Here is a 27,965-nt window from a genome sequence, read left to right as displayed (position 1 = left end):
ACACACACACACACACACACACACACACACACACACATACACATTTCCAGACAGAATGTCCCAGTGTAGCACAACTTTACTAGCTGGAAATGTATGTGGTAGAAACAAGTAAATCGAAGCACTATAGACCATTTTAAGAAGCTCTGGGACTATGGGACCACTGAGGAAGAGGTAGAGACAGACTAGGGAGCAGGCAATATTTAGGATCCTCTGCAATCAGGAATGGTCAGTTCTCTTCCTCCTCACACTTGCTCATCTCCAGGGAGAGAAAGGGGAACACATGAAATGTAAATATTAATATGAGTACTGATTACTCTTCTATATTTTGGGGTGTTAAATTTATTGTGCATACTTTAGTTCATCCCACAAGTATTTCCTAGTAACCATTTCGTGATTATTCAAGTTTGTAATTATTTTAGGTGTAATGCCAGACACTGCATCAAATAGTTATCTTGTATAGAAAAAAATATTTTAATGAAGAATACAGTCGGCCTGCTTTGAAGGTTCATTCACTGTGATTGCAGAAATTCAGTTAAGAAAAACCAGTATTAAAAATTTAAATATTAATACCTTGCATTTTAAAGGCCTCAACATTTGTTTTGTTTTGAGACAGGGTTTCTGTGTAGTTTTGGTGCCTGTCGTGGAGCTCGCTCTGTAGGCCAGGCTGGCCTCGAACTCAGAGTTCAGCCTGCCTCTGCCTTCCGAATGCTGGGACTAAAGGTGTGCACCATCACCACCTGGCAAAGGCCTCAACACTTAGTTGTTACTTTTATAATACATTTTAAAATAAATACACACATGCCCTGATATATCATTAAGGATTAAAACTAGATATTCAGTTGAGCCACGTTGTCAGGCGTTTTAAAAGTGTTTTTAAAAAAGAAAATATCCAAGTTTGTTGACCTTATCCATGCAACAACAAAACATCATAGCCAAGATTCTCAGGAACCTAGGATTCAAAATTCTCATTGGGAGGTCACGCCAAATTGCTCTATCAACATATCAACGTTGTGTCATACCGAGACCGGACCGGCAATTTATTAGTTGCTATGAGAACACTATTTTGTATCAGAAATTGCAGCCTTGACGACGCAGTGTTTTGTGCCTATTCTGCACATGTTTTTCTACAGCGAGTCCTCTCCCGCGATCCTGGAGAGAGGCCTGGCTTCCTCCGGCAGCCGCCCACGTCCGTTTTCGCTCCAGTTCCCCGGGCTGCGCCGTGGCTCCGCTTGGAGGGCGACCTAGGGGACCCACAGGACCTGCGGGGCGGGCGGGCGGGCGCGCGGCCTTTCGGCTGCGAATGGGACGGGGGAGCTGCGCGCTCTGCACCCGAGCTCTGCGCAACAGCAACAACAACATCTTATAAAGCAAATAAGTAAACAAACAAACAAACGAGGCAGGCCGACCTCCCGGGGGGAGCGCGGTGTGCTTTAGCTCTCGGGACAGTCACACACGGGCCGGGGCGGGCTCCGGAACCTTAATTCATCCAGGACTCCCCTAGGCCTAAAGCACTCCGGCCTCGGTTCCGGGGGGGAACGCGGAGCGGGCCGCGGGCGGAAGGGGGAGCCCCGCCGCGCGGCCCGCCGGGTTTGGGATGGGCATCTCCCGGGCGACGGGCTCCGCACCAAGATGGCGGAGGAGAAGGACCGGGAAGGCACAGGTAGGGACGCGGATGGGGCGGCAGCCGCGACTGGGGGGCAGCGCTGCGGGGCCTCCATCTTGAGCTCCGCGGCGGGCAGACGGTGGGTCGTGGAGCGGCGCCAGCCCGCGTCCCCGCCGTCGGCTCCGCCCCGCCGCCTCCGCCCTGGGCCGCCCCGCCCGCCGGCCTCCTCCCTCCCTTTCCCCGCCGAGGTCCGCGCGGGCCGCGGCCGTGGCCCCCACAGGGGAAGTTCATAATGGCGTCCTTGTTCCCGGTCCCTCCACGCCCTCCGGGGGCGCCGGCCGCGCTCCGGGCTGTGGGGACCCGGGAGGGCGGCCTGCCGGTGGAGGCGAGCTGGCGCTAGAGCCTGGCGGGATCCACCTGCGGTCGGTCGCGCCGTAACCCCGCCCAGCGCGGCCCCAGGCGCTGGCCGCCTCCATCTTGCCTCCTCCGCCCGGCGGCAGAGCTTGGCCTCGAGGTCACGCTGGGCCGTGCTCGCCCGCCCGCCTGGCTCCCGCTGGAGATAACCCAGATAACCGCTTTCATCAGGGCGGCAAGGAAACCCAGCCGGGACCCCTCGGGGCCGCCCAGATTGGCCCGGTTCCCCGCGGGTGCCGGGGACCGAGGCTGCAGTGACCCGCGAGAGGCCTCGGGGGACCCTCAAAACCGATGATCCGCGTTGAACCGCAAGACCTTTCGGGCTGTGTCTAACCCAGCGGAATGACTTAAAATCGGATCCCTGGTTAGCATCTAGTGATCCAACAGCAGTTACATGATAATTGACAAAACCACCGCTAAACAGACAAACAAACAAATAAATAAAGCAAGTCCTAAAATAGTAAAGGGCAAACATAGAAGTGAAAGCAATACTCCATCTTTGTTAAGAGTTGTTGAGTTTTCACAACACACCCTGTCGACCCCTAGCCCCTCCTCTCTCAGCTTGGAACAAAGTAGTTAACTAATATTTACAGGCGATGTTTAATCCATCGTCATGGTGATCACAGAAAATCAGCAGGGAAACATGAGACTGTGCCAGAGATCTGTTTATTGATAACTGGAAATTGAGATTTATACATGGCAAAATTAATCTCAGAAGCCGGGATTGTAGTATAGATTTTACCTCTACTAAGGTATTACGGTTTTGTGGTGCTGCTTTAGGAGCGAAAGGTACGTTCTAAGAAAAGTATCCACCTTTGTTTTTTTTTTTTTTTTAAAAGAAAAAAAGAATATGAAGTTGGTAAGTAGGAAGGTGGGGGAGGATCAGGGAGGCTTGGGGGGAGGGGAAAGAATATGATCAAAATAATACCGTAAGAAAAAATGTTTCAGAGAAAAAGCTCCACCAGAAAGCTTATTTTTGTTTAATTAGATTCTTAATACCCTTCCACCCCCTAAAAGAAAGAACATAATAGGAAAAAATCATTAGGAGATAAATTTACAGGTTTTTTTTTTTTTTTTTAAAGACTTGTTTAGGGTAGCACTGCACTATACTGCTGGTTTTACAATTTAAAAAATACATTTATTTTGAGACAGGGTCTCACCTTGTAGCTCTGATTGGTCCTGGAATTCACAGAGATCCATGTGACTCTGCATCTGAGAGAGAGTTATGATTAAAGGAGTATGCCACCATGACAAGCAAGCATGATTTTTACAATTTTTTTTTTTCTGGAGCTGAGGACCAAATCCAGGGCCTTGTGCTTGCTAGGTAAGCGCTCTACCACTGAGCTAAATCCCCAACCCCGATTTTTACAATTTTTATCCCTACAGAGAGAGAGAGAGAGCTTGAAAGGGAGGGAGCGAGGGAGGAGAGAATTCCTGGTTCTTTAGTTAAATCATTTTTCTGTTTAAAAGAAGTTTAGAGGAAGAAACAATTCTGTCTGTAACTGTACAAGTAATGGCTGTTGAAAGCTGGATTTCATATTTCATATGTTTAAGTTCTTGTATATTTAAAGCTTGTTTGATGGAAAGTAGTCTGGTGAGTGTTGAACCTGAGAATTTTGAGAAGAAAGACCTAATCCACAATGGACCAACTGAAGCAAACTTTATTAACTCCTGACCAGGAAGGTGAACAGTAGCCAGATCCATATGCAGGATTCTCAGAGAAATGGTGGTGAATTATTAAGTCAGGTGCCTATAAAGGCCAAACCCACAAGGCCCCTGTACTTTCCACCTTTGTCCAAAGGGGGCAAGCATACATCCTGACGTGCTTCCTAACTACGTATCTCCAGCCTGTGTCTGATCAAGCACATCCTGTGCAGTTGGGGCAACCAACCTTGTTTATTGAAGTGAAAACATGTGACTTGTTGTTTTTCAAGAACAACAGCCCCCAGCATTCCAGGAAGTTTTCTGGTTTTGGGCAGGTGGGGCTTTAGCCCTTACATGAAGTCAGAACGATAGTGAATAGGAAGATGAGACAGGCATTGGCTTTGCCCTCCCAAAGGTGACATCGGTAAGGGGGGGAAAGAAACACACATGGAAAACAAGATGCAAAGAGGGCCAATAGGAAGAGCCAGGGCCAACACAAGACCCCAGGGCACATCCCCTAGCATCCTACTTCATCCGTGAAACCTCACCCTTCACAGTTCTGTTCAAATATTTGAAACTGTCCCTGGATTAAAATGGATTAGGTTAGTGCCCTCAAGATCCAGTTGTCCCTGGAAAAGCTGAGACACATCCAGAGGTGTGCAGTATCTGCCCAGTCAAGTGGATAATTAAGACTCGCCTTAAGTCATTTATCTTTTTTTTTCTTTTTTTTTGTACTGAAAGAATGAAATGTGATGTGAAAAAATTCTCTTTGAAGTTTTATCATTTTTTGAAGTTTCCTGATCAGTTTTGTTTGAAAATCTTTTCCTTTGGTTTGTTCTGTTTGTTTAAATGGGTAATTGATGCAGATGTCAATTTGCTGGACCCTTTAATCCCATTGTTCATGTCTCCTGGAGAATTGTACACAGCACCAGCAGGATCTTCTGTCTGTAATTAGAACCACGTCCCGGAAACCAACTGCTTAGGTATAGGATTCTGACTTTTGGCAGACCGGTGAGCTTTGGAAGGAGTATCAGTTTTTCTAACACATTCCCTTTAAAATAAATTATTTTTGTCTGTACTAAATTATTATTTTGGGGAAAGAGGTTTCAAGACAGGGTTTCTCTGTGTAGCCCTGGCTGTCCTGGGACTCTGTAGACCAGGCTGGGCTCCAACTCAGAGATCCTCCTGCCTCTGCCTCCCAAGTGCTGGGATTAAAGGTGCGCGCCACCACCTCCTTGGCTGTACTAAATTATTATTTGATATTTTGTACCCTTTGATAACATTACTCGGAAAAATGACTCTAATTTAATTATGGAGGAGGTTTTACGGTTTTTTTTTTTTCATTCTTTGTATGGTACCACTCTGAAACCAAAACATTTATAAATCTAGATTGAGATGCTAGAGAGGTGACTGCATGGGTAAGAGTTCTTGCTGAACAAGTGAGAGGCCCTGGGTTTGCACCCCAGGGCCCATGTGAACAGCAGGCCACTGCTGCATGTACATGTACAACTGGGAGGCAGAGAAAAGCAGGGGGGCCTGGGTTTGCATTCCAGGGCCCATGTGAAAAGCAGGTCACTGCTGCATGTATGTGTACAACTCGGGGGCAGAGACGGGAGGATCCCTGGGCCTTGCTGCCTGCCAGCGTAGTTCCAGGTTCAATGAGACCCTGAGTTGTCTAAAGAGATTAAGGCAGGGTGTGATACAGGACACCAATGTCCTCTTCTGGTCTCCACACTGCACATACTTGCATAGATATAATACACACACACACACACACACACACACACACACACACACACACAGGGAAAAAAAAGAAAAATTGAAATAGAGGAAATGGAGAAATTAAAAGTGAACTTATATGTATGTGTACATATTTTTTTTCTTAGGAACTATTGATTATATGCTAAAGGCTGTGGGATAGTACAGTTAACAAAGGTGAGACTTGGAGGGAGACCTGGATTTGTATGTTATCTTTCTCAAGCTATAACCATCTCATCTTAGTCTAGGTGTGAAACCTAAGGAGCCTCAGATTCCTCAAATATAAAGCAAAGAGAATTACACCTGTTTATGTTGTGATGAGGATGGTGACTCCTCCTCCTGTCTTCTTGTTGAGACTGGGTCTCTGTGTAGTCCCGCCTGTGCTAGAGCTCACTGTGTAGACCAAGCTAGCCTTGAGAACTTTACAGAACTCTGCCTGCCTGCCTCTACCCCACCCCCCAGCGAGGGAATAAAGGTATGCACCATCACTCCTAGTGGATAGGGGTGTGTTCTTTGTGATGATATTGTGTTCCCCAATATATTGTGAACACTAATAAACTTATCTGGGGTCAGAGAACAGAACAGTCACTAGACAGACAGAGGCCAGAAAATGGTGGCCTCACACCTTTAATCCTAGCCTTTTGGAGGCAGAGATCTGGATCTCTGTGAGTTCAAAGCCACACTGGAAACAGCCAGGCATGGTGACTCACGTCTTTAATCCCAGGAAGTGAAGGCAGGAAGCAGAAAGGTATATAAGGCGTGAAAACCAGGAACTAGAGCTGGTTAAGCTTTTAGGTTTCTAGCAGCAGTTCAGCTGAGATTCATTCTGGATAAGGATTCAGAGGCTTCCAGTCTGAGGAAACAGGATCAGCTAAGGAATTGGCAAGGTGAGATGGCTGTGGCTTGTTCTGCTTCTCTGATCTTCCAGCATTCACCCCAATACCTGGCTCCAGGTTTGTTTTTATTAATAAGACCTTCTAAGATTCCTGCTACTCTTCTGAGTCCTCGTGTCTCCAGCACCCACAATGTTGGCATGGGAATGCTGAGAAAGTGGCCTGAAGCCCCTTGCGTTTTAGGGCCTGGTGATTACTAGTATGTGCTTGTATGTGCTTGACATGAAGTCTGAGGGTAGGAAAAAAACAAGCCGAAGTCCTGTTGTTGATCAAAGCAGTTGTTGATCATACATAAAGCATTTGTGCGTACTTCTGAGGCCATTCAATACCTGTTCTTCCTGTTTTAGGTCACTAAACAAAGAAAATTTACCCTTCAAACTCTTTTATTTAGAGACAGAACTAGGAGATTGCTGGCATAGCTGATGGAGGGGATGGTGTGTCAGAGGATGATTATCATCTTTCATACAGCAGATGGCACATTTCTGTCTTCAGTTTCGTCAGTTGTCAATAATGCCTGTTACTTCGTTTCTTCCAGTATAGGTGTCAGCCGAGAATCCCACATCGCATATAGTTGACTGACCTCTGGTTTCATTTGATCTGAGTAATCCCTTTGGGTTTCTTTGTTATAGTGTCAACATTGATTGGTTCAGACAGGGTTCCCATCACTAGAAATTTATGGTTTCCTTATATCTCTGAGGTTCTCACCTCTCCTTGGAGCCAGCTTTTTTTTTAGACAGATCCGCCTACCTCTGCCTCCTGAGTGCTGGGACACCTGGCTGGAGCCAGCTTCTTATATGGCAGAGAAATGATAAGCCATAAAGTACAGCATGTGGACTTTCTTGGTTAGTCAGTCAGTCAGTCTGTCTCTCTTTCTCTTCAACAGGGTCGTATATAGCCTGGGCTGGCCTTGAATTTGATATATAGCCAGGGATGACCTTGACATTCTCATCCTCCTGCCTCTATCCTCTAAGTGCTGATATTTCAGGCACATTCCACTTCCCATAGTTTTAGTTTATGCAGTGCTGGGGAGGTCAACCCGGACTTCGTGGGCTCAAGGCAAGTAAGTAGTCTGCCGAGTCACATCCTTAGCCCCTCCAGGGTCTCTTGACACATGTTCCTCTTCATCTGTATCTTAAACTAATTTACTTGTTTCATTTATCATGCTGAAAAGCTGATTATCTGGGTATGAATTCTTTACCTAAAACCCTTACTTGATTGTTTTAAAATAGTCAGAACTCTCTAGCAAAGCAAACTAGGTGCTCTTTTTTCTTCCAGAGTTTGTTTGTTTGTTTGTTTTTTCCTCTTGGCTACATGTTTATGTATGCTTTGTTTTGGGGAGTGAATTATTTGTTAGGTTATTATTATTTTTTTAAAGACAGGGTTTCTCTGTGTAGCCCTGGCTGTCCTGGAACTCACTCTAGACCAGGCTGGCCTTGAACCCAAGAAACCCACCTGCCTCTGCCTCCCAAGTGCTGGGATTAAAGGTGTGAGGCACCACCGCCTGGTTTATTTGTTAGTTTATAAGCAACATTTTAGCCTGGGCATGTATTTATTCATCCTACACTTGTAAATAATACTTGTTAGTAGCTCAGAACATGAACTCTGTGGTATAATTTATGAGCTGGGAACCCCGGTGCTCTGATTTTTCACATGTCAAATGAGTGTTGCAGAGCTGCTTCATGCAGTGAGTGACAGAACATGTAACAGGAACTTCCTGTGTAGTGAGCACTCTGTAAGTGTGCTTACTGTATGAGCACTGCTCGTGAGGAATAAAAGATGGGCCTTATCCGCTTTGAGATTACTTACTGTTGAGAGAACCATTACAGAGTTATGTAATTCTTTAATTACATATGGAATAAATTGTTCAAAAACGTCAGGCTGCAGCAGAGGAACACGGATGTAACTTCTTACTTCAGGGGCTTTCAGTGTGGTATTCCTTCTGCTGAAAAGCAGTTGGCTGAAATTCAAAGGCTTGAAGCAAAACAAAAACCAAAATTCATAAAAGCCCAAAGCCAGAAAGGAAAACGGCTCCTTAGGGGAGCTAAGCAGGCGGGCGAGTGGGGCCGCACTGGGAAGGTGAGGGTGAGAGCCTGTGCAGTGAGGTGCCCAGCACGGCCACAGGCAGCTCTCCTTGAAACCAGCCACACTTGGGGCAGCGGCTGTCTCCATCCAGAGGAAGCCATTGGAGCGTTTAAAACGAGGACAGCGCAGTGCAGCTCCTGCCTAGAGTCAGTTACATCTGTCTCCTGGTTCAGTTCCTGCCATGACCTCAAGCTCCTTCCCCTCAGCTGTAGTCACTGTCCTGTGTGGTGGCACGCCAGAGCTTGTACCGGTGTGATGGTAGCCTAGTGTCCATTGGTCAGTCCTCCTCAGATCTTCCCCATTCTCTCTGAGGAAGTTTTATTATCTCACACAGTATAATTAAATGTGAGTTTGATGAGAAACACAAAGTATGGGATGAGTTTTAGGAATCTGGGGTTCAAATATTATTAGTAAATAACCCATCTGTCTGTTTTATGCAAATTTTCTTAACCCTTGAACTTCTTATTATATAAATTTTTGGAAAAGACCAAGGTCTTTTCTAAATACCTTTAAGTATGTTATGACTGGCAAGTTTTTATGTCAACTTGACATAGGCTAGCATCATTTGGGAAGAGGGAATATCAAGTGAGAAAATGCTCCCAGCAGACTGCCCTGTGGTTCCCTTTCTTCGTTGATGATTGATGTGGGAGGGCCCAGCTCACTGTGGGCGGAGCGCTCCTGGCCAGGCGGTCCTGGGTGCTGTAAGAACGCAGGCTGAGCAAGCCATGAGGACTAAGCCAGTAAGCAGTGGTCCTCCATGGCTTGTACTTCATTCATTTCCTGCCTCCACAGTCCTGCCCTGCCTTGGCTTCTCTCGATGGACTGTGACCCCAGATCTGTAATCCAAACAAACCCTCTCCTCTCTGAGCTGCTTTTGGTCATGGTCTTTATCACAACAACAGAAACCAAGCTAGGACAGGTGGGAACAGAAGTGACAGAGAAGATTTTAGTCTAGGAAGTCTAGATGTCTTGGGATTGCCGTTGAGTACTTGGAGGAGAGCTAGGGGTTAACACCCCTCTAGTGTGAGTCAGACTGAGTTTCAAGGACCTATACACTCAGGGCTGAAGTGGAGGCTGCTGGGTGTTTCTACAGAATCATTTACTCCCTGCTGAGTTTTAGCATTGATCCCTAATGATTTATTGTAGCCAATCTTTTAAATTAGATTGGATCTATTGTAAGTGGATGATTAATACTCTGAACTCAGGGCCTCATGCATGCTAGGCTAGTGCTCCACCACTGAACTATATCCAGCCCTCAATAAACATTTCATAGAAAAGCACAATGTATAAAACTAGCTGATGATTGACTTATGATATTTTTGGCTGAGTGTTTGCTGATATATTCTCTTTGGATAAAGTTATTCATAAAATATGAATCACTAAGAACTTCCTCCTCCACACAGACAAGAATTGGTTCCTTGGCTGTTTTTAAACAGTGTGTGTCTAGAATAGATGCTGGCATTACTTGAGTCAAGGAGGACAGTAACACTTACACTTTCCAGTTAATTAACCTTGAGGGCATTTCTTTACCTTCTCTGTTGTATACTTTAAACAGTTCTCATGGCAAATGCTTCTCTTGGGACTTATTATCTTGTCTTCATTTCTGCAGGCTAGGGTTTTGAACACCTAGTTAGGTGTTTGAATATGTACACAGATACGTCAGTATCAGAAAATCCTCAGCTACATTCTTATTTGAATCTTTCCCGTACCTTTTGGTGATTGGACTTCTATTTGGTTATGACTGCTCTCTGTGTAGACTACCGTTACTTTCTGTCTTTGAAATTAAACTTAACATATACCCCCTCTGGTTGGATTTTAACCTATTACCACACACACTTTAATCTTGCTAGCATTTCGATTTCCCCCTACCCCCAAATTTCTATTCCCCAGCACTATTGAGGCCAAGTGTGTGGGTTTTCGATATCAAATAGCCTTCTAGTTCTTTGTGGATACCAGTGGTTGTTTACAATATACTCACTCCTGACACTACTGGAAATAGTGCAGACTACACCAGCTGAGTGATAGCTCCACAAAACTGTTACCATGAAAACATGCCAGTTGCAGGTAGTGGCTAACTTGGCTACAAGTTGGGTGGTCCTACCACCCCCTTCTCAGTTTGATAATTTGCTCTAATCAGTCTCAGACCTGATGGGAGCACCGATTACTAGACTAGTATGAAAGGTGTTATAAGGGACACAAACAAAGAGGAGGCCCCTAAGGCTCTTCCCCAGGATCTGGAGTCCCTGTAGAATTGTGGTACACCATCTTCTTGATATGTGGATGTGCCTGTCAGTCTAGAAGCTTTCCAAAACCCTTTTTTTAGCATTTTTATGATGGTTCCATTGGTTCTATTTTACGGTGGTTGGTTATATCATTGCTCATTTGTGATTGGCTCTCTTCCCTAGCTCTTCATCTCTTGTTGGAGATCAGGGGATGGAGCTGAATTTTCTTTTTAGTAGTTTTTTGTTTGGGTGTTAGTCTTTCTGGTAATTACTTTGGTTACATTCACCAAGGACTTGTTTACTATTAGCAAATCTTATGTTAATTATTTTATGTACTTTATTTAACCTTTACTGCAGATGTATGAGATGCTATTTTATTTTACAGGTGAAGAAGTAGCCTAGTTAAAGGACTCGGTTGATTAAATATATAGTTAGTACTGGGGGAGTAGCTCAGTGGCAGAGAGCTTGCCTATCAAGGCATGGTGGTTCAAATTTGTATTCCTAGTACTTGGGAAACCAAGGCAGAAGGATCTTAAGTTTGAGGCAAGCCTGGACTACACAGAGAGTTCTCAGAGAGTTCTAGGTCAGCCTGACCTACATAGCAAGACCTTGTTTCAAGGAGAGAGATGGCTCAGCAGTTAAGAGCACTAACTGATGTTCCAGAGGAACCTGGCTGTCCAGTGTGTGACCACACAAGGATAAAATTAAAAAAAAAAAAAAAAGGAAGAAGACCTTGTTTCAATGACCAATATGTGTGTGTGGATATTAGTTAATTGGGGAAGGGCTTGTTTGGCAGCATTTACTATTTCCTGTTTATTCAGTTCTATTTTTATTGTTTGGGGAACAAGTTCTCCCTGAATAGGTTGGGCTAGACTGGAATTTAAGGCCTGGGTTGCCTCAAACTCATGATCCTCCTGTTTCAGCCTCCCAAGTGCTGACTACTGGCATGTGCCACTATGCCTGGTTTTGTTTGCTATTTCAAATTTTATATTATTGATACAGAATTTTTGGAAACTCATAAAGATCTTGACATTTATTCAATTAGTAAACAAATATCCATGATGAAACTATGCCTTTCCTCTTTCTTTCTTTCTTTCTTTCTTTCTTTCTTTCTTTCTTTCTTTCTTTCTTTCTTTTTTTTTTTTTTCCCCCAGATGGGGTTTCTCTGTGTAGCCTTGGTTGTCCTGGAGCTCATTCTGTAAACCAGGCTGGCCTTGAGCTCACAGAGATCCACCTGCCTCTGCCTCCCGAGTGCTGGGATCAAAGGTATGCTCCACCACCGCCCGGCTCTATGCCTTTTCTTGACATTCAATACCTTTCCTTATTACCATATAGTTTTCGCCTTTCAAGGAAGGTTTTGCTGTATCCCATAGTATAGGATGTAAAGAAAGCTGTTAAACCGACTTTTGCAATGATTGAATCATTGAAGAAATCAGTTGGTTTATAGAAGACCTTTAACATTTCATGACTGGGTTTTTACACCACACTAAAAAAAAATCCCCCTGGAAATAGCTGCCAGTGAGCTGAAAACTGCAAGATGCTTTCTTCTAAAGTAGAAGACACAGTTGACAGACATCTTTTTATAGACATGTCTGTGGCTGTGCACTGTTTTTAGGCTTGATACATTTTTTTCAGAAATGAAAATTTGTCTTTCAAAATGATAAAAGCTGTTTACAGTAAAATATCCCACTATGACAAGATGGAATCCAGCCCTGTTTACCTTAAGGCTCCTTTGGACCATGTTTCTCTTCAGGTGGGGACAACAGCAGCAGTAGGACACAGTGTAGTTTTGAGTGAGGACACACTTTTTATTACTACCTACAAAATCATCTTTAAACTTCAAACTATAAAGTTAAAAACATGAAGGAGGCAGAAAGGTATATAAGGCGTGAGGACCAGGAACTAGAGCTGGGTAAGCTTTTAGGCTTTTAGCAGCACAGTTCAGCTGAGATCCATTTGGATGAGGACACAGAGGCTTCCAGTTTGAGGAAACAGAATCAGCTGAGGAACTGGCGAGGTGAGGCTGGCTGTGGCTTGCTCTGTTTCTCTGATCTTTCAGCATTCACCCCAATATCTGGCTCTCGGGTTTGTTTTTATTAATAAGACCTTCTAACAATTCGCACTACCCATGAACAATTCAGATGAAAATGGTAATGGAAATGAAAGCTAATCAAATTTAGTAAAACTTTAAGCAATAAATATTTCAGAAGCAAATAAATTAGACACAGCCCCTGTATTAATTACCTATTAATGGGCAACTGGTTACTCCACATCAACAGGCAGTCTACAGCCATTTTCCTCACACAGCTTCTAGACATGCTTTTGCTGAGTGTTTCTGGCTGAGGCTCTGACAGAACTCTGGAGCTCTCCTGTGGCTGTTGGCAGGAGGCCTCAGGCCTCCCCTCTTTTCTTTGTTTTTTTTTTGTCTTTGAAGGAGATAGACAGAAGATGAAAGCAGAGATGCCAGGCTTTCGTTGTACTTCCAGTTACCTGGTGAGCCCAAATGAGGTGTTAGCACTGCATAAACACAGCTTCCTAGTACCTGTTTCACGGCCTATAGTCCGTTGAGCATCTGCTCCGACGTCAAGATATCATATCCAGATCAAGTCAGGGGAGAGGTTTCTTGCAGTGGTTACTTACAGCCCCTTGAGAACAGCTCTTCTTAAGTCTGCGGTCCTATAATCTTAAGACACCACTTATTTATTCCTTACCACCCAGTATTTGATGACAAAGATGAACACCCTAGACACATCGCACCAACTAAAGGGGGAAGGGAAGAGACACCCACGAGCCCATAGTTGTAAAAGGGGGCTGGGCAAACGTTGGGAACTTTTGAAAGCCTAGGCTTAAAGGGAAAGAACAAGCTGCTTAACTTCCATTTTATTTTTGCTATCTCTGGTCAACTGTCTTTTCTTATATTCCACACTTTACATAGCTAGCCTTTTATCACTCTGTTTTCTCATCCACCCTGAACGCTTTTCATGGAAGCTTTGGAGCCTCAGATTTTTTTTCTAACCCCAATAAACTTCTTTACAAACACTTGTTTTACTTATTTTATGCACATTGGCATGTCACCTGCATGTATGTCTGTGTGAGGGTGTAGGATCCCCTGGAACTGTTACAGACAGTTGTGAGCTGCCGGATGGGTGCTGGGAATTGAACCCGGGTCCTCTGGAAGAGCAGCCAGTGCTCTTAACCATTGAGCCATCTCTCCAGCCTCACATTTCTTTTACTCTAGCATTCTCTTCTGGGCTAACACTTTTGGGCATCTTGAAGAAAGGTATTCATCCTCCTCTGTCTCCTTTAATTCAAGACCATAAGTTAGTTATTTTACTTCTAATTAAAACATTTTAGATGTTTTTGAGCCAGGCTTTTTTTTTTTTTTTTTGGTTTTTCGAGACAGGGTTTCTCTGTGTAGCTTTGCGCCTTTCCTGGGACTCACTTAGTAGCCCAGGCTGGCCTCGAACTCACAGAGATCCACCTGGTTGAGCCAGGCTTTTACTGGGTAGTACAGGCTAATGTGGAACTTGTAATGCTCCTGCCTAAGCCTCCCCAGTTCTTGGATTACATTTATGTACTACCATGGTACAATTCAATTCAAAATTATTGCTCTTCATCCTCATAGAAATTTTTCTTTTGTACCTTCATTTAAAATTTTTAATTTTCGCCAGACGGTGGTGGCGCACGCCTTTAATGCCAGCACTCGGGAGGCAGAGGCAGGCGGATCTCTGTGAGTTCGAGGCCAGCCTGGGCTACCAAGTGAGTTCCAGGAAAGGCGCAAAGCTACACAGAGAAACCCTGTCTCGAAAAACAAAACAAACAAAAAAAAAACAACAACAACAAAAAAAGAAAAGGTAGCAAGGAGCTCATAAAACCAACAGAAAGCCCTAGAACCAGATTGGCTGAGAACAGAAGAGACCCAACCTGAACCTCAGCTGATGGCACTGCCAGGACAGGCTCTGCTGCCTTCATCACATCATCCCCACCGATAACCTTGTCTCTACATTGCAACAGTAATATATATATATGAAACAGTAATATATATATATATTTGGAGGCAAGATTTCACTCTAGCCCTGGCTGGCCTGGAACTCATTATGTAGATGAGATTGGTCCTGAACTCAGAGATCCTCCTGCTTCTGCTTTCCAAGTACTGGGATAAAAGATCTGGGCCACCACACCCGGCTAAAATTATCATTTTTTTTTTTTGTCCGAAACAGGGTTTCTCTGTGTAGCTTTGCGCCTTTCCTGGACCTCACTCTGTAGAGCAGGCTGGCCTCGAACTCACAGAGATCTGCCTGCCTCTGCCTCCCGAGTGCTGGGATTAAAGCCCCCCCCCCCCCCCCCCCCCCCCCCCCCCCCCCCCCCGCTAAAAATTATCTTAAGATTCAGAATCCTGAACAAAAACACCTGGTCCCCCAGCCTAGATCACATGCCTACTCTATTGCCACCAGAAACCTGGGAGAAGGCATGTCTACCTTTTTTGTCCTATATGGTGAGAGAGAATTACCATCTTGTGTCAGAGTTTTACACAATAGGGACTCCTTCCAAATAGAAGGAGTATTCAGATCCTGGATGTCCAAAAAGAATGAAGAAGAAAAGAAAAAGGAGGAGAAGGAGGAAAAACAAGAGGAAAGGGACGGGGGAGAGGTGTTCACGGCCCTGGAAGGCATCCATTCTAGCCCTCTTTTGGTTTGGGAATGGGAGAAAAATCTACCTTTCAGCCTTCTGCTCCAACTTCAGCTTTCTAAGTCTCCATGGATGGTGTTGCTTTATGGTAGCTATTAGGCCTGAAAACTCCATTGTTGCCTTAAAACCTACCTTATGAATGCTTTTCTTTCCTGCATTCCTTAAGGTAGGAAGGCCATTTATTTTTGTTTTTGTTGTCATAGGGATGGAGCCCAGAATCTTGAATGTGCTAGGCCAGTGCTGTAGCACAGAGCTAGCCATATCTCTACCCCTGTCCTCCCATAGCCATCTCGGTAGAAGATCTGTTCCTTCTGTTGTTCAAAGCTAACTTCCCCATTCAAATTTAGGAATTCATCCACCTTGTCTTTTCCTGGACCTTCCTTCATTAAATAAGCATTCTTCCTTAGATGATTTATTAATTCTTCCTCTTATGTTGGATACTACAAAATACAGGAGATATAAAGATGAACTTTTAATTACATTGAGGGGCCTAGTGTATAAGGGAGGTAAAATGCAAATAATTGGTTGCAGTGTAAGGATTCGATCACATTCCGTTCTTTGTGTAATTTGTTTAGTGTCTTTTTTCCCATTAGAATGACAACACAAGTCTGTCTACTGTGTTCTCTGCTATCTTTCATGTTTAGTGCCCAGCAAGTACTCACTTGAGTTAATGGATTCCAGAGGACGGTGGTTAGCACAGCCTGGAGAATGAGGGAAGGGAAGGGGAGTGTGGTGGAAGTGGAGGTTTGCTGGAGAGTGTACTCATTGTGTTAGGAGCCCCCAGGTGGGGAGAATGAGAGGGAATCAATGCAGACTTCTGTGAGTAAGGAGTAGTTTGCATTTTAGGAGAAAACTTTTAGGATGAGATTGAATGTTAGTGGTAGAGCATTTACCTAGCATGCACAAGGCCCTGACTCTGACTCCCAACATGGGGGAGAAGGCAAAATGTCTGCAGTCCTTGGGGAAAATAACTTGCCCAAGTCCCCTTAGCCAGTGTTAGCTCACTGATTGACTGTGGGGTCCTTCTGGTCACAGTCTAGAGTTCTTTGTAAATGCAATGTTATATTAATGGAGTGGTTCCCAAACTTGGCCACTCAGCAGATTCTTCTGAGGAAGTCCGTGGAAAGAGATTCCTGGACCTCCCTCACACCACTGAACCAGAATTCTGTTCCAGGAGCAGAGCTGCTAGATATCTGAAATTAGCTCCTGGGTTGCTCACATGACTGGCCAAGTAGTGGTTCCCCTGTCCTTGAGAATCTTCGGAGATGGTGGCATGGCAAGGTGCGCATACTCACTAGGCAGAGCACGACTCTAGCCTGTAGCCATTGGGGAGTTTCTGAAGGCTGGAGAGTGGTGTAATCAGACGGATATTTTATGTACAGCTCCTTAGCAGCAAACAATGGAGGTGAAAGGATGGGACTGTACATGTTCACCTGCTGTATTAACTGATTTCTTCTTGTCTCAAACGTTCTTAAATCATCTGGTTTTTCTTCTCTTGTTAACCTTGACTGTGTGAGTTCTTTTTCTAGCTAATCTGTAGAGAAACACTTGCACTCAAATTCCAGGTTTCGATCAGCTCCAGAAATACTACTTTTCATTTTCATCAGACCAGAAGTCTGGTCCATTATTGTTAGAGTTTTCTGCCACTCCCCCAGCTACATGACCTCACATGTGCTTTCCAGTAGCCAGGCAAGATGCTTAGTCATCCTAGGGCCTTACGTCCTACACGTGATCCGTGCACATGCGTGGTGTAGCTACATAAACCCATATTCACATGTGTGTGTGTGACTTATAAAAGTGGGTTCCGTCTATCCCTTCTCTCTCTTCCTGTACAGTCATTCCATAGGCCTATGCACATCCCTTCTTTCCCTTAATAAACTCTTGCCAGGAGGTGGTGGTGTCCCAGGCCTTTAATCCCAGCACTCAGGAGGCAGAGCCAGGCAGATCTCTGTGAGTTCGAGGCCAGCCTGGTCTACAGATCAAGATCCAGGACAGGCACCAAAACTACACAGAGAAACCCTGTCTCGAAGAACAAAAACAAAAAACAACAAAAAAAATTCTTACAGTATTTTGTTGTGCCTCGTGGCTTCTCTCATACATACAGTACGCACAGTAAATAGCACTGCTTAATAAATAACAGTTATCTTATGTCTTCTTTAAGGCTAGCTTTCACACAATAAATATTTTTTTAGAAGTTATTTGCAAGCAGAGTCCTTTCTCAAATTTTGATTTAAGATGAAGATACCTGGGATCTTTGAGTTTTTCGTGCTTAATCATTGATACAGTAAACTTTATGGAGCTCTAAGTAGCCTTCATGTGTGTGCTTTGTGCTGGGGCGGGGAAACAGCAGTGAGGTGAGCTGGTGAGGCTTCCAGTCGAACTGACCTTGCAGCTAATGGGAGCAGGGAGTGGGAGGCAGGCAGGCAGTTGCAGTGTGACCTGGGGATCCCGGGCACACTGGGATGCACTGATCACCTCTTCCCTCCCTGCTTCCAGCTTTGCCCCCTTCCAGTTTAGTTCCTTCGTAGAAGCAGGGCTTATCTTGAGCAGTTAGGTGCTCAATAAATATTGTTTGGTTTGTTTTTTTTGCTTTTATTTGTTTTTTCTGGAGATAGGGTTTCTTTTGTGTAGCCTTAGCTGTCCTGGAACTAGCTCTGTAGACCAAGCTGGCTTGGAACTCACAGAGCTCCACCTGCCTCTACCTCCAGATTGCTGGGACTAAAGATGTGTGCCACCACTGCCCGGCATAAATATTGTTTTTATTTTTTATGTGTATTGGTTTTGTCTGTGAGAGTGTTGGATCGATTGGAACTGGAGTTACAACAGTTGTGAGCTGCCATGTGGTGCTGGGAATTGAACATGGGTCCTTTGGAAGAGCAACCAGTGCTCTTAACCACTGAGCCATTTCTCCAGCCCCAGCTCAAAAATTATTTTTTTTTTAAATTATATCTGTATTGGGCTGGAGAGATGGCTCAGTGGTTAAAAGTGCATACTGCTCTTGCAGAGGACAGGAGTTTAATTCCTAGCACCCAAGTTGGGCAGCTCACAACTGTCTATAACTCCAACTCCAGGGAACTATAACTCCCCTGGCTCCCACAGACACACATACACACATAAATAAAAATAATAAAACAAAAATTTAAATATACATGCCAGGCCTGTTGGCACACATCTTTAATCCTAGCACTTGGGAGGCGGAGGCAGGCAGGTCTCTATGAGTTCAAGTCCAGCTTGGTCTACCTAGTGAATTCCAGGCCAGCCAGAGCTATATAGTAAGACTCTGTCTCAAAAACCAAGTAAGCAAACAAACACACACCCCAAACAATATGTATATTCACATTAAAATTGATGATGATGAGTGTGTGTGTGTGTGTGTGTGTGTGTGTGTGTGTGTATGTTATACACGTGCAGGTGTCCTTAGGGACAGAAGAAGGTGTCAGATCCCTTGGAGCTGGAGTGATAGGCAGTTGTGCACTGGTTGTTGTGGGCTGGGAACTGAACTTGGGTCCCATGCACTTGGCTGCTGAACCATCTCTCCAGCCCCTCAGTGAATCTTTGTATTTAGTGCCCGTATATGGGATCCACAGGTACTCACTTACAAACTCTGCAGCTGTCTTGTTGCTCTTAGATAAACTCAGCCTCTTTTACTGTGGCTCACTAAAATCTCAGGCCTGCCCGAATGCTGCTGGATTCTCTCTTCTAGCTGCATCTCATTATGGGGACATTAAGGGGCAAAACACCAAAGTATTCCTCATGCTTTTGGTTCTTTTCTGAGAATGCATTGTATTATCGTTCCTTTTAATTCTTCTCTTGCTTTTTCATTCCTTTTCTCTCTCCCTTTCTTTTTCCTTTCTTGGTGGTGTTGGTGAATAAATCCAAAGCCTGTGCTATACTAGACAAGCACTCTACCACTGAGCTACCTCCCTAGCCTATCATCCTTTTAAAACATATTTTGAATTGTTTTGGGAAGAGAAAAAGATGTTTAAGTTAATACAAAGGATAATCTTTCTAAAATGTACATGTAAGAATTAGTGTATACTAAATACCCAGAAGAATGCATAGGGAATGGAGAGTAGCAGGAATGGAACAATGTTCCTGTCTGCTAACATTTAAAAATACCGAGATTCTTATTTTATCAAAATAGACAAGCCTTCTGGCAGTAAACAGTATGTTAAGATGTATAAAACAGCCTGAAATGAACTATATGTTGCAGTGGTTGTGTTAATTGGTGGTTCTGGTATTGCTTTAGCATCTGACCATCAATGTTCACATATGCTCCATCTCTCTCTCTGTGTTTTTATTTTGGAAATAGATACTCTACATAAAGTAACACTTACTAGAACATTTGCTGAACATGCCATTTGTCCAAAAATAAATAAGTAATTGTTAATATTGTCCTTCAAGCTCAGCAACACTGCACAGAGTTTATTAAAAACTTAAGCACTGTGGTTTTAACTTTATTTAATTTTATTTAATTAATTTAATGTCTCTGGCTTAATTAAACTAGATATAATTGTGTTTAAATAGGTATATTTCCATTATCAACCAATCATGTTCTCATATATGGTAAAGTTACACTTTAAATATTTTCTGTAGCAAGAAGTTGGTTATTTCTAGAGCAAACTTATGAATTATGGCATTGTTTATTGACATGACTAATGAATCAAGTTAAAATAAGACTTTGTGGGCTGGGGAGATAGCTTTCAGTAACATGCTTGAAGGGACCAGAGTGTGATTCGCAGGATCCACATTTTAAAAAAGCCAGGCATCTCAGCACAGGGTTAGCTTTAATCTTAGCACTGTGGGGGAGGCAAAGAGAGGCGGATCCCTGGGGCTCACTGACCAGCCAGCCTAGCCTGCTTCTTGAGTCCCAGGACAGTCAGAGACTATTCTAGAAAAAAAAGATTGTGTCTGAGGAATGACAGCTGAGGTTGCCGTCTGGACTCCACGTGTGTGTGTGTGTGTGTGTGTGTGTGTGTGTGTGTGTGTGTGTGCACAAATGTTTGAGGATGTTCACACCTGTGTACGGGCATGTGGAGGCCTAAGGAGGATATGGGTGTCCTGTTTTATCACCTTCTGCCTTACTCTCTTAGGGTCTTTCACTGAACTTGGAGCTAGTCTGGCAACCAGCAAACCCCAGTGATCCCCCTATCTCGGTCCCTTACAGTGCTAGGGTTACAGCTGTGAGCATAGCCATCCTTGACTTTTGATGTAGGTGTTGAGATTTGAACTTAGGTGTTCAAGCTTTTTGTTTTTGTTTTTCGAGACAGGCTTTCTCTGTGTAGCTTTGTGCCTTTCCTGGATCTCACTCTGTAGACCAGGCTGGCCTCGAATTCACAGAGATCCACCTGGCTCTGCCTCCCAAATGCTGGGATTACAGGCGTGTACCACCATCGCCCGGTTTTCAAGCTTTTTAAAACAAGTGTTTTTACCCACTGAGGCACCCTCTTAGCCTGAAAAGGACTGTTTCATCTGTGTGTGTGTGTGTGTGTGTGTGTGTGTGTGTGTGTGTGTGTGTTCCTCCTTCTCTGTGGTACTAGGGACCAAATCCAGGGTCTGGTACACATGAGACAAGCATTTAACCAATGATCTACATCGTTAGCCAAAGAGAAACATGATGATTACCCATTTTTACAATTGGTGATAACACATTGAGTTATATTCTTTCATAAGACTAAGTCGTTACAATTTTTGTTTTGTTTTTTGAGACAGGGTTTTTTTGTGTTGTTCTGGCTGACCTGGAACTACCTTGGCCTCAAACTTACAGAGATCCTCCTGCCTCTATCTCCCAAGTGCTGGGATTAAAGCATGCACCACCACTGCCCAGCTTAAAATTCTTACTCCTAAATCTTTCCCAGAACATCACTAGATAAGTATACAGAAAAAAAAAAAAAGCCGGCAAATTATGAAACAAAAAGAATATCAACAAGAGGACACTGGCCCAGAATGTCAGTAATAAGTTCGGGGCACTGGAAAAGCACTATGCTGACAGTTGCCTGTGAGGCTGAGCTACTTAGGCTGAGGCAAGAGCGTTCACTGAGCTGGGAGCTAGTTGATGGCAGCCTGCAGAATATAGTGAGAAAATAAAACAAAAAGTAAAAGACACTCTGACCTCAGGCTGTTCCCTTAGTGTCCCCAAGCTGCTTGCTTTGGGCTTCAGTGCTGTAAACTTGGGTCTGAGTAACCTTAGAGGAAGTGGAAGCTCGCCTACAGCTGTGTGCCAGCTTGATACACAGCAGAGAGTTCTGTCCATGCTAGTCTCCGGAGTGCACAATACGTTCCACTGGAAAGTCTGATTTCAGTCCCAGGTTTCTCATAAGGGCCCTACTGTGCTGGACACTGCTAAGAAATTCCTAGTTCTCAGAATTTTTGTTTTTAATCATGAAGAGATGTTGAATATTGTCAGGTAGTTTTTGATGCAGTTGAGATGATCATGTGTCTTCTTCTTCTTATTTTTTCAAATAATTTTAGGAGCTGGTGAGATTGGCTCTGCAGTTAGGAACCCTGGCTGCTCTTACAGAGTCCTGTGGTCAATTCCCAGCACCCACATGGCAGCTCACAACTGTCTGTAACTCCAGTTCCAGGGAATCCAACACACTTACACAGACATACATGCAAGCAAAACACTAATGCACATAAAATAATTAATTCATTAAAAATAATTTTTAAGAGATTTATTTATTTCCTTAATGTGAATGGATGTTTTACCTGCATGTGTGTTGGTGTACCTGCCACGCGTGTCCTGATGTCTGCAGAGGCCAGGCAGGGAGATAGATTCCCTGGAATTGGAGTTTCAAATGGTTGTGAGCGCTGTGATGGTTCTAGGAACCAAACCTAGTTCTTCTTCAAGAGCAACAAGTGCTCTTAATTACTGAGCCATCGTTCCAGTCCCTTGTTAATGGTTTTGAAGGATTTTGTGACTCTAAGAAATATTGGTCTGTAGCATTCCTTTTTCTGATTTCTTTCTGTTTTTTTGATCATGTTTAGGCTAGATGTGGTGGTGTGGCTTGTATGCTCATGTGCTTGGAGGATGAGATGGGAGCATCAGTTGAGTCTAGGTGTTTGTGACCAACCTGGACCATATAGAGTATTCACACTTAAGAAAAGAGAAAGAATTAAAAAGAAAAATGCTTAAGTTTATTTAACACTCAGTGAAAGAGGGGAGGAGTTGCCTTCGGTTCAGATTTTGGAAGAGTTTGTGAAGATTTGGCATTGATTTCTCCTTTACTCTATTCACTTTGGATATTGCATCATATATGCTTGCATTTTCCCCCTGAAATAGGTCTTGCCGTGTTGCCTAGGCTAGCTTCTAACACGTGGGCCTGAGCAATTCTTCTGTCTCCACTTCCTTTATAGACTAGCTGGGATACGTCCATGCACCATTATGTGTGGATATGTTTGTATATTTTGGATATATGACGAAAGCATATTCATATGATAAGTATACAGTGGGGATGTGGCTGCAGTGTGGTATGTGGCTTCCCTCTGTGTTAGAAAGATCATTTCTTTCAGTCTACTGCTTAATTATGGAGTAGATAAGACCCATTCTTAGGCTGTTGAATTATATACTCACTGACTTATTTTTAAGTGATTTATTTTTGTTTTTGTGTATATGTCTTCTCAAGCATGTGCCACACTTGTGTGGGTGGTTTTGAAAGCCAGCTGGAGTTACAGGAAGTTGTGAGCTGCCTGACATGGGTACTGAGAACTGAATTCAGGTCCTCTGGTAGAACAGCAAGCATTCTAAACTCCTTGGCTATCTCTCCAGCCCCTACTTACTTAATTTTAATTAATTAACTAATTAGTGTGTGTGTGCGCGCGCGCGCACACACACGCGCGCACGCACACACACACAGGTGCCAGAGGAGCTGAAGTTATAGGTGGTTGTGAGCCATCTGACGTGGGTGCTAGAAATTGAACTCAGGTTTGCTGGAAGAGCAGTATGTGACCTTAACCACTGAGCCATCTCTCCAGGCCCTTGTTAGGCTGTTCTATGGAAATTTTTTTTTACCTATAGTTAATATTCTTAGCTTCATGGAAATTGCTAGCATAGGATAGAAGGGCATGAAATAATGGCAGCATGTTTAGGCTAGTAATTAGAGCATTTAGTGCTATCCTATGCTAATGCTTTTTGCATTTATTTATTTTGGGGGGAGTAGGGCACATCGAGGTTAGAGGACAGCTTGCTAGAGTTGGTTCTTTCATGAGGGTTCTGGGAACAGGTTGTCAAGCTTGACCACAAGTACCTTTACCTGATGAACCAATGCTCTGGCACTATACTAATGCTTTTGAAAATGAATTCTACCATTAAATTAGTCGTGCATACAGATTTTCTGATCAATCATTAAATAACCATGGAGAAAGGAACTTATCCTAGAGTTGGGAAACTTTGGGCTAGTACTAATATTTTTTTTTTTTTTTTTTTTGGTTTTTCGAGACAGGGTTTCTCTGTGTAGCTTTGCGCCTTTCCTGGGACTCACTTGGTAGCCCAGGCTGGCCTCGAACTCACAGAGATCTGCCTGGCTCTGCCTCCCGAGTGCTGGGATTAAAGGCGTGCGCCACCACCGCCCGGCTAGTACTAATATTTTAAAGTAAACATTTCACTTCAGGATTTTAAGCAAACAATTTTATATTGGAAACACTTAGAGGGAAAATAAATGTCTGGAAATTTACCTTTGGGCTGTTATGATTTTGCCAAAGAAAATGTTTTTTCCAAGGCTACATGAATTTAATGCTTGCCAGTATGTATATTGCCACAATAAAATGGATTGCTTTCATTAAAATTTGAATGTATTGCTGGGATTTTTCTAGAAGAAAATTTGCATTAAGTGCTTGGTATTTTTATTTTTAATCATTCAATTTTTTTTGTCTGTAAAAACATACTCTATTTATTAGAATAATAGAAATGCTTTCCTATATATTTGTATTCTCTGTGAATCAAAGAATTGTAAGGTATCTTCCTCTCTTTCTCTCTCTCTCTCTCTCTCTCTCTCTCTCTTTTTGGTTTTTCGAGACAGGGTTTCTCTGTGTAGCTTTGCGCCTTTCCTGGAACTCACTTGGTAGTCCAGGCTGGCCTCGTACTCACAGAGATCCACCTGGCTCTGCCTCCCGAGCGCTGGGATTAAAGGCGTGCGCCACCACCGCCCGGCCATCTTCCTCTCTTTTAAATGACAGTTTTACTAAGGTATAGTCTATCTGTCATTCACTTCACCTTTTGAAGTGCTTAATTCAGGGTTTTTTGTTTTTTCTTTTGTATATTTTCAAGTATATACAGCTGTAGGACCTTTAGAAAACCACAATGGTTAATTCTTTATAAAGTTTATTTAAATTAGGCCCTTTTCAAGCTGTCTCACCTATTTCTAAGTGTACAGTTCAGTGATTTTAAACGCATTCATAATACTGTGCGTCATTACCACTGTTCATTCCAGAACTATTTCCTCATCCCACACTGAATCCCCATTCTTCCTCTTCCAGCTCATGGCAATCATTGCTATGTCCTCTGTCTTTGGGAGTCTGATAGACCTCATATAAGTCAAGTCATACAGTATTTGTCCTTTTGTGTCTAACTTACATCATCACTAAGTGTAATGGTCTTCAAGGTTCAAAGTCCCCTTCTTTTTAAGACTGAGTAGTACTTCATTGTGTGTGTATACCACAGTTTGCTATCCATTTGATTATGAGTACTTAGATTGTGTCTGTCTTTTAACTGCTGGAAATTCTAATCCCTGATTTTGAGTCAGAATTATTGGAGCAATAAAAGTGAATTGTTTAAATTTTTGAGGAGTTGCCTTTTTTTTTTTTAATATCATCTGTACCATTTTATCTTCCCAGAAGCAATTCACAAGAGTTTCTTAATTTTCTACATTCACATAGTCTACATTATTTGTCTGTGCTCCTATAACAAAATATTGGCTATATTATAGAGAACTGGAGTTTATTTCCTGAAAGTTCTAGGAACTGGGAAGTTTAAGATCAAATCAGCAGCATGTGACAAGAGCCTTCTTGCTGTGCAGTCCATGATAGACAACAGGAGGGGAGGAGGAGGGAAGAGAGAAGAGAGAAAGAGGAGAGGAGAGAAGCTCAGAGAAGGAGGTGGTCTTCGGGTCACTGCTGCTGTGATAAAGACCGTGATCAAAAGCAGCTTGGAGAGGAAAGGATTTATTTCACCTTACATATCTCAGTCACAGTCCATTACGAAGGGAAATCAGGGCAGGAACTCAAACAGGGCAGGAACCTGGAGGCGGGAGCTGATGCAGAGGCCATGGAGGGGTGCTGCTTACTGGCTTGCTCCTCATGACTTGCTCAGCCAGCTTTCTTATAGAATTCAGGACCACCAGCCCAGGGATGGCCCCACCTACAATAGTCTGAACCCTCTTTCTTCAATTATCAATCAAGAAAATGTCCCACAAGCTTGCCCACAGGCCAGTCTGGTGGGCAGCATTTTCTCAGTTGAAGTTCCTGCTTCACAAATGACTTAGTTTGTGTTAAGTTGACATAAAACTAGCCAATACAACTGACCCCTTGGTAACCTGACACAAAAACCCATCACCATTCAATCTTTCATTCCTATTTGTCCATAAGATGGCATATTAATATTAATATCAATATCAGAACATAAAACACTCCACTTTTAGAAGTGCCACAGTCTTTAAAACAATCAAATACTTTAAAAATTAAGTTTTTAAAAACATGCAGAAACCTCTGCACTGCAATTGAGGCTGCACCTTCACCAGTGGCCTCTCCTGGCCTCTCACAGTGCCAAGCCTCAGCTGCTCTTCATGACTCACCCATAGACCAGGCTGGCCTCGAACTCACAGATCCTCCTGCCTCTGCCTCCCAAATGCTGAGATTAAAGGCATGTGCCACCACTGCCTGACAACTCCTTCATGCCTGTAAAAACCAGAAACCATTTGGGAGACTCTTACACATTGGTTAAGTTTGACCACCAGTACGAGGTAGAGCCTTGGCCTGCTCTGGACCACAGTTTCTGTGTGCCGGCCCTGTAGAAACACTTCTCAGAAGACTCAGTGATGATGGTCTCTTTGTATCACTGCTAATTTCCATCCCTAGTTACCCAGCATCAGTTGTCCTAGAAAAGCAAAGGTTTCACTTTACTGGTTCTTAATTCAAAATATAGAATGGCTCAAACATGGGTTTTGTTTTGTTTTGTTTTATTTTTCAAGACAGGCTCATTGTAGACCAGGCTGGCCTCAAACTCACAGACATCTGCCTGCCTTTGTCTCCTGAGTGCTGGGATTATAGGTGTGCGCCATCTGTGTCTTTTTTTCCCCCCCAAAAGCATTTTTAAGTGATTCTTAAAACTTCCCACTGATCTGAGTGTGTGGTGGCACATGCCTTTAATCCGAGCACTCAGGAGGCAGAGGCTAGCCTGGTCCAGTTCCAGGCAAGTCAGGGCTACACAGAGAAACCATGTTGCAAAAAACAAAACAAAATAAACTTAAAAAAAAGGCAAGCAAACAACAACAACAGCAACAGCACTTCCCTCTGGAACTTCGCAAGGCAGGCCTCCATTATCTGCACTGCTCTCAGCATTATCCTCTAAATTCCCACAGAATAGCCTACAGAGTTCTGAAGACTCAATGGCTTTCCAGCCCAAAGTCCAAACGCCTCTACAGTGCTCTCCAGAACACCAGGTGGTCAGGCCTTCCACAGCAGTACCACAAGACTATGCCCCGGTACTAATTTCTGTCTTAGGGTTTCTAGTGCTGTGATAAAACACCATCACTAAAAGCGGCTTGGGGAGGAAAGGGTTTATTTCAGCTTACATGACTTGATCACAGTCCATTATGAAGGGAAGTCAGGGAAGGAACTCAAGGCAGGAACTGAAACAGAAGCCAAAGAAAAATTCGGTGTGTTCCTCATGGCTTGCTCAGCTTGCTTCCTTATAGCATCTAGGACCACCAGGCCAGGGGTGGTACTGCCCACAGGTCAATGCCCACAGGTGGCAGCATTTTCTCTACTGAAGTTCCCTCTTCCCAAATGACTGCTTGTGTCAAGTTGACACAAATCTGGCCCGTCCGGAGGCTGAATTCACTCAGTTTCTATAGCAAGAACCTTAACTCAGTCGAGAGCACAGGCCACATGCCTTAATCCCCTCTTAAAGGTCCTGACTCTTAGACCCAGTAGCAGTTAAATTCCAACATGAGTTTTAGAGGAGACAGTCACTCAAACATAGTGACCTGGTAGTTTCCGTTTTTCTGATAGTCGGCATCCTAGTGTGTGAAATACTATCTCATTGTGCCTCTGATTAGCATTTTCCTAATGACGAACAGTATAGAGCACCTACTCATGTGCTGAGTAGTTATTTATTTATTTATTTTTTTAGGAATATTTATTCAAGTCCATTGCCCATTTTAAAATCAGGCTGTTTTCATGTTTAATTGTAAGAGTTTAAAAAAATGTATTGGGAAATTTAGGCATGGTGGCACATGCCTGTACTCCCAGCATGTGGGAAGCTGAAGTAGGAGGCTGTCCTGGGCTACATGATGACTTTGAGGGCAGCCTGGGCTTCATAGAGACTCTGTCTCAAAAATTAAATAAAAAAAAAAAAACCCTGAAAAATTAAAATAAACATATCTGCTGGAGACAGGTTGGGGCCCATCTAGTTCATAAAGGTCTTCATGTGTCCAGCTAAGGAGG

At 43.6% G+C, this 27,965-nt stretch overlaps 1 protein-coding gene across 3 annotated transcripts in view; it reads left to right on the top strand.

Annotated features, from left to right (window-relative positions):
- The first annotated feature begins 1,451 nt into the window (after positions 1–1,451).
- The window catches only part of Efcab2 (EF-hand calcium binding domain 2), a 101,549-nt gene continuing 75,035 nt past the window's right edge, over positions 1,452–27,965 (top strand). The window contains exon 1 of one of the 3 annotated variants that reach the window (XM_059280272.1): positions 1,452–1,660. In XM_059280272.1, the coding sequence (XP_059136255.1) occupies positions 1,630–1,660 (31 nt within the window). In that variant the 5' untranslated portion in view covers positions 1,452–1,629. The remainder of the gene's footprint in view (positions 1,661–27,965) is intronic. The other 2 variants (XM_059280269.1, XM_059280270.1) reach the window with 2 other exon arrangements.

Source organism: Peromyscus eremicus, chromosome 15 (genome assembly GCF_949786415.1).
Source record: "Peromyscus eremicus chromosome 15, PerEre_H2_v1, whole genome shotgun sequence".
NCBI lineage: Eukaryota > Metazoa > Chordata > Mammalia > Rodentia > Cricetidae > Peromyscus > Peromyscus eremicus.
The sequence above is the reverse complement of the archived record's forward strand: the minus strand, read 5'-3'. Positions and strand labels throughout refer to the sequence as shown.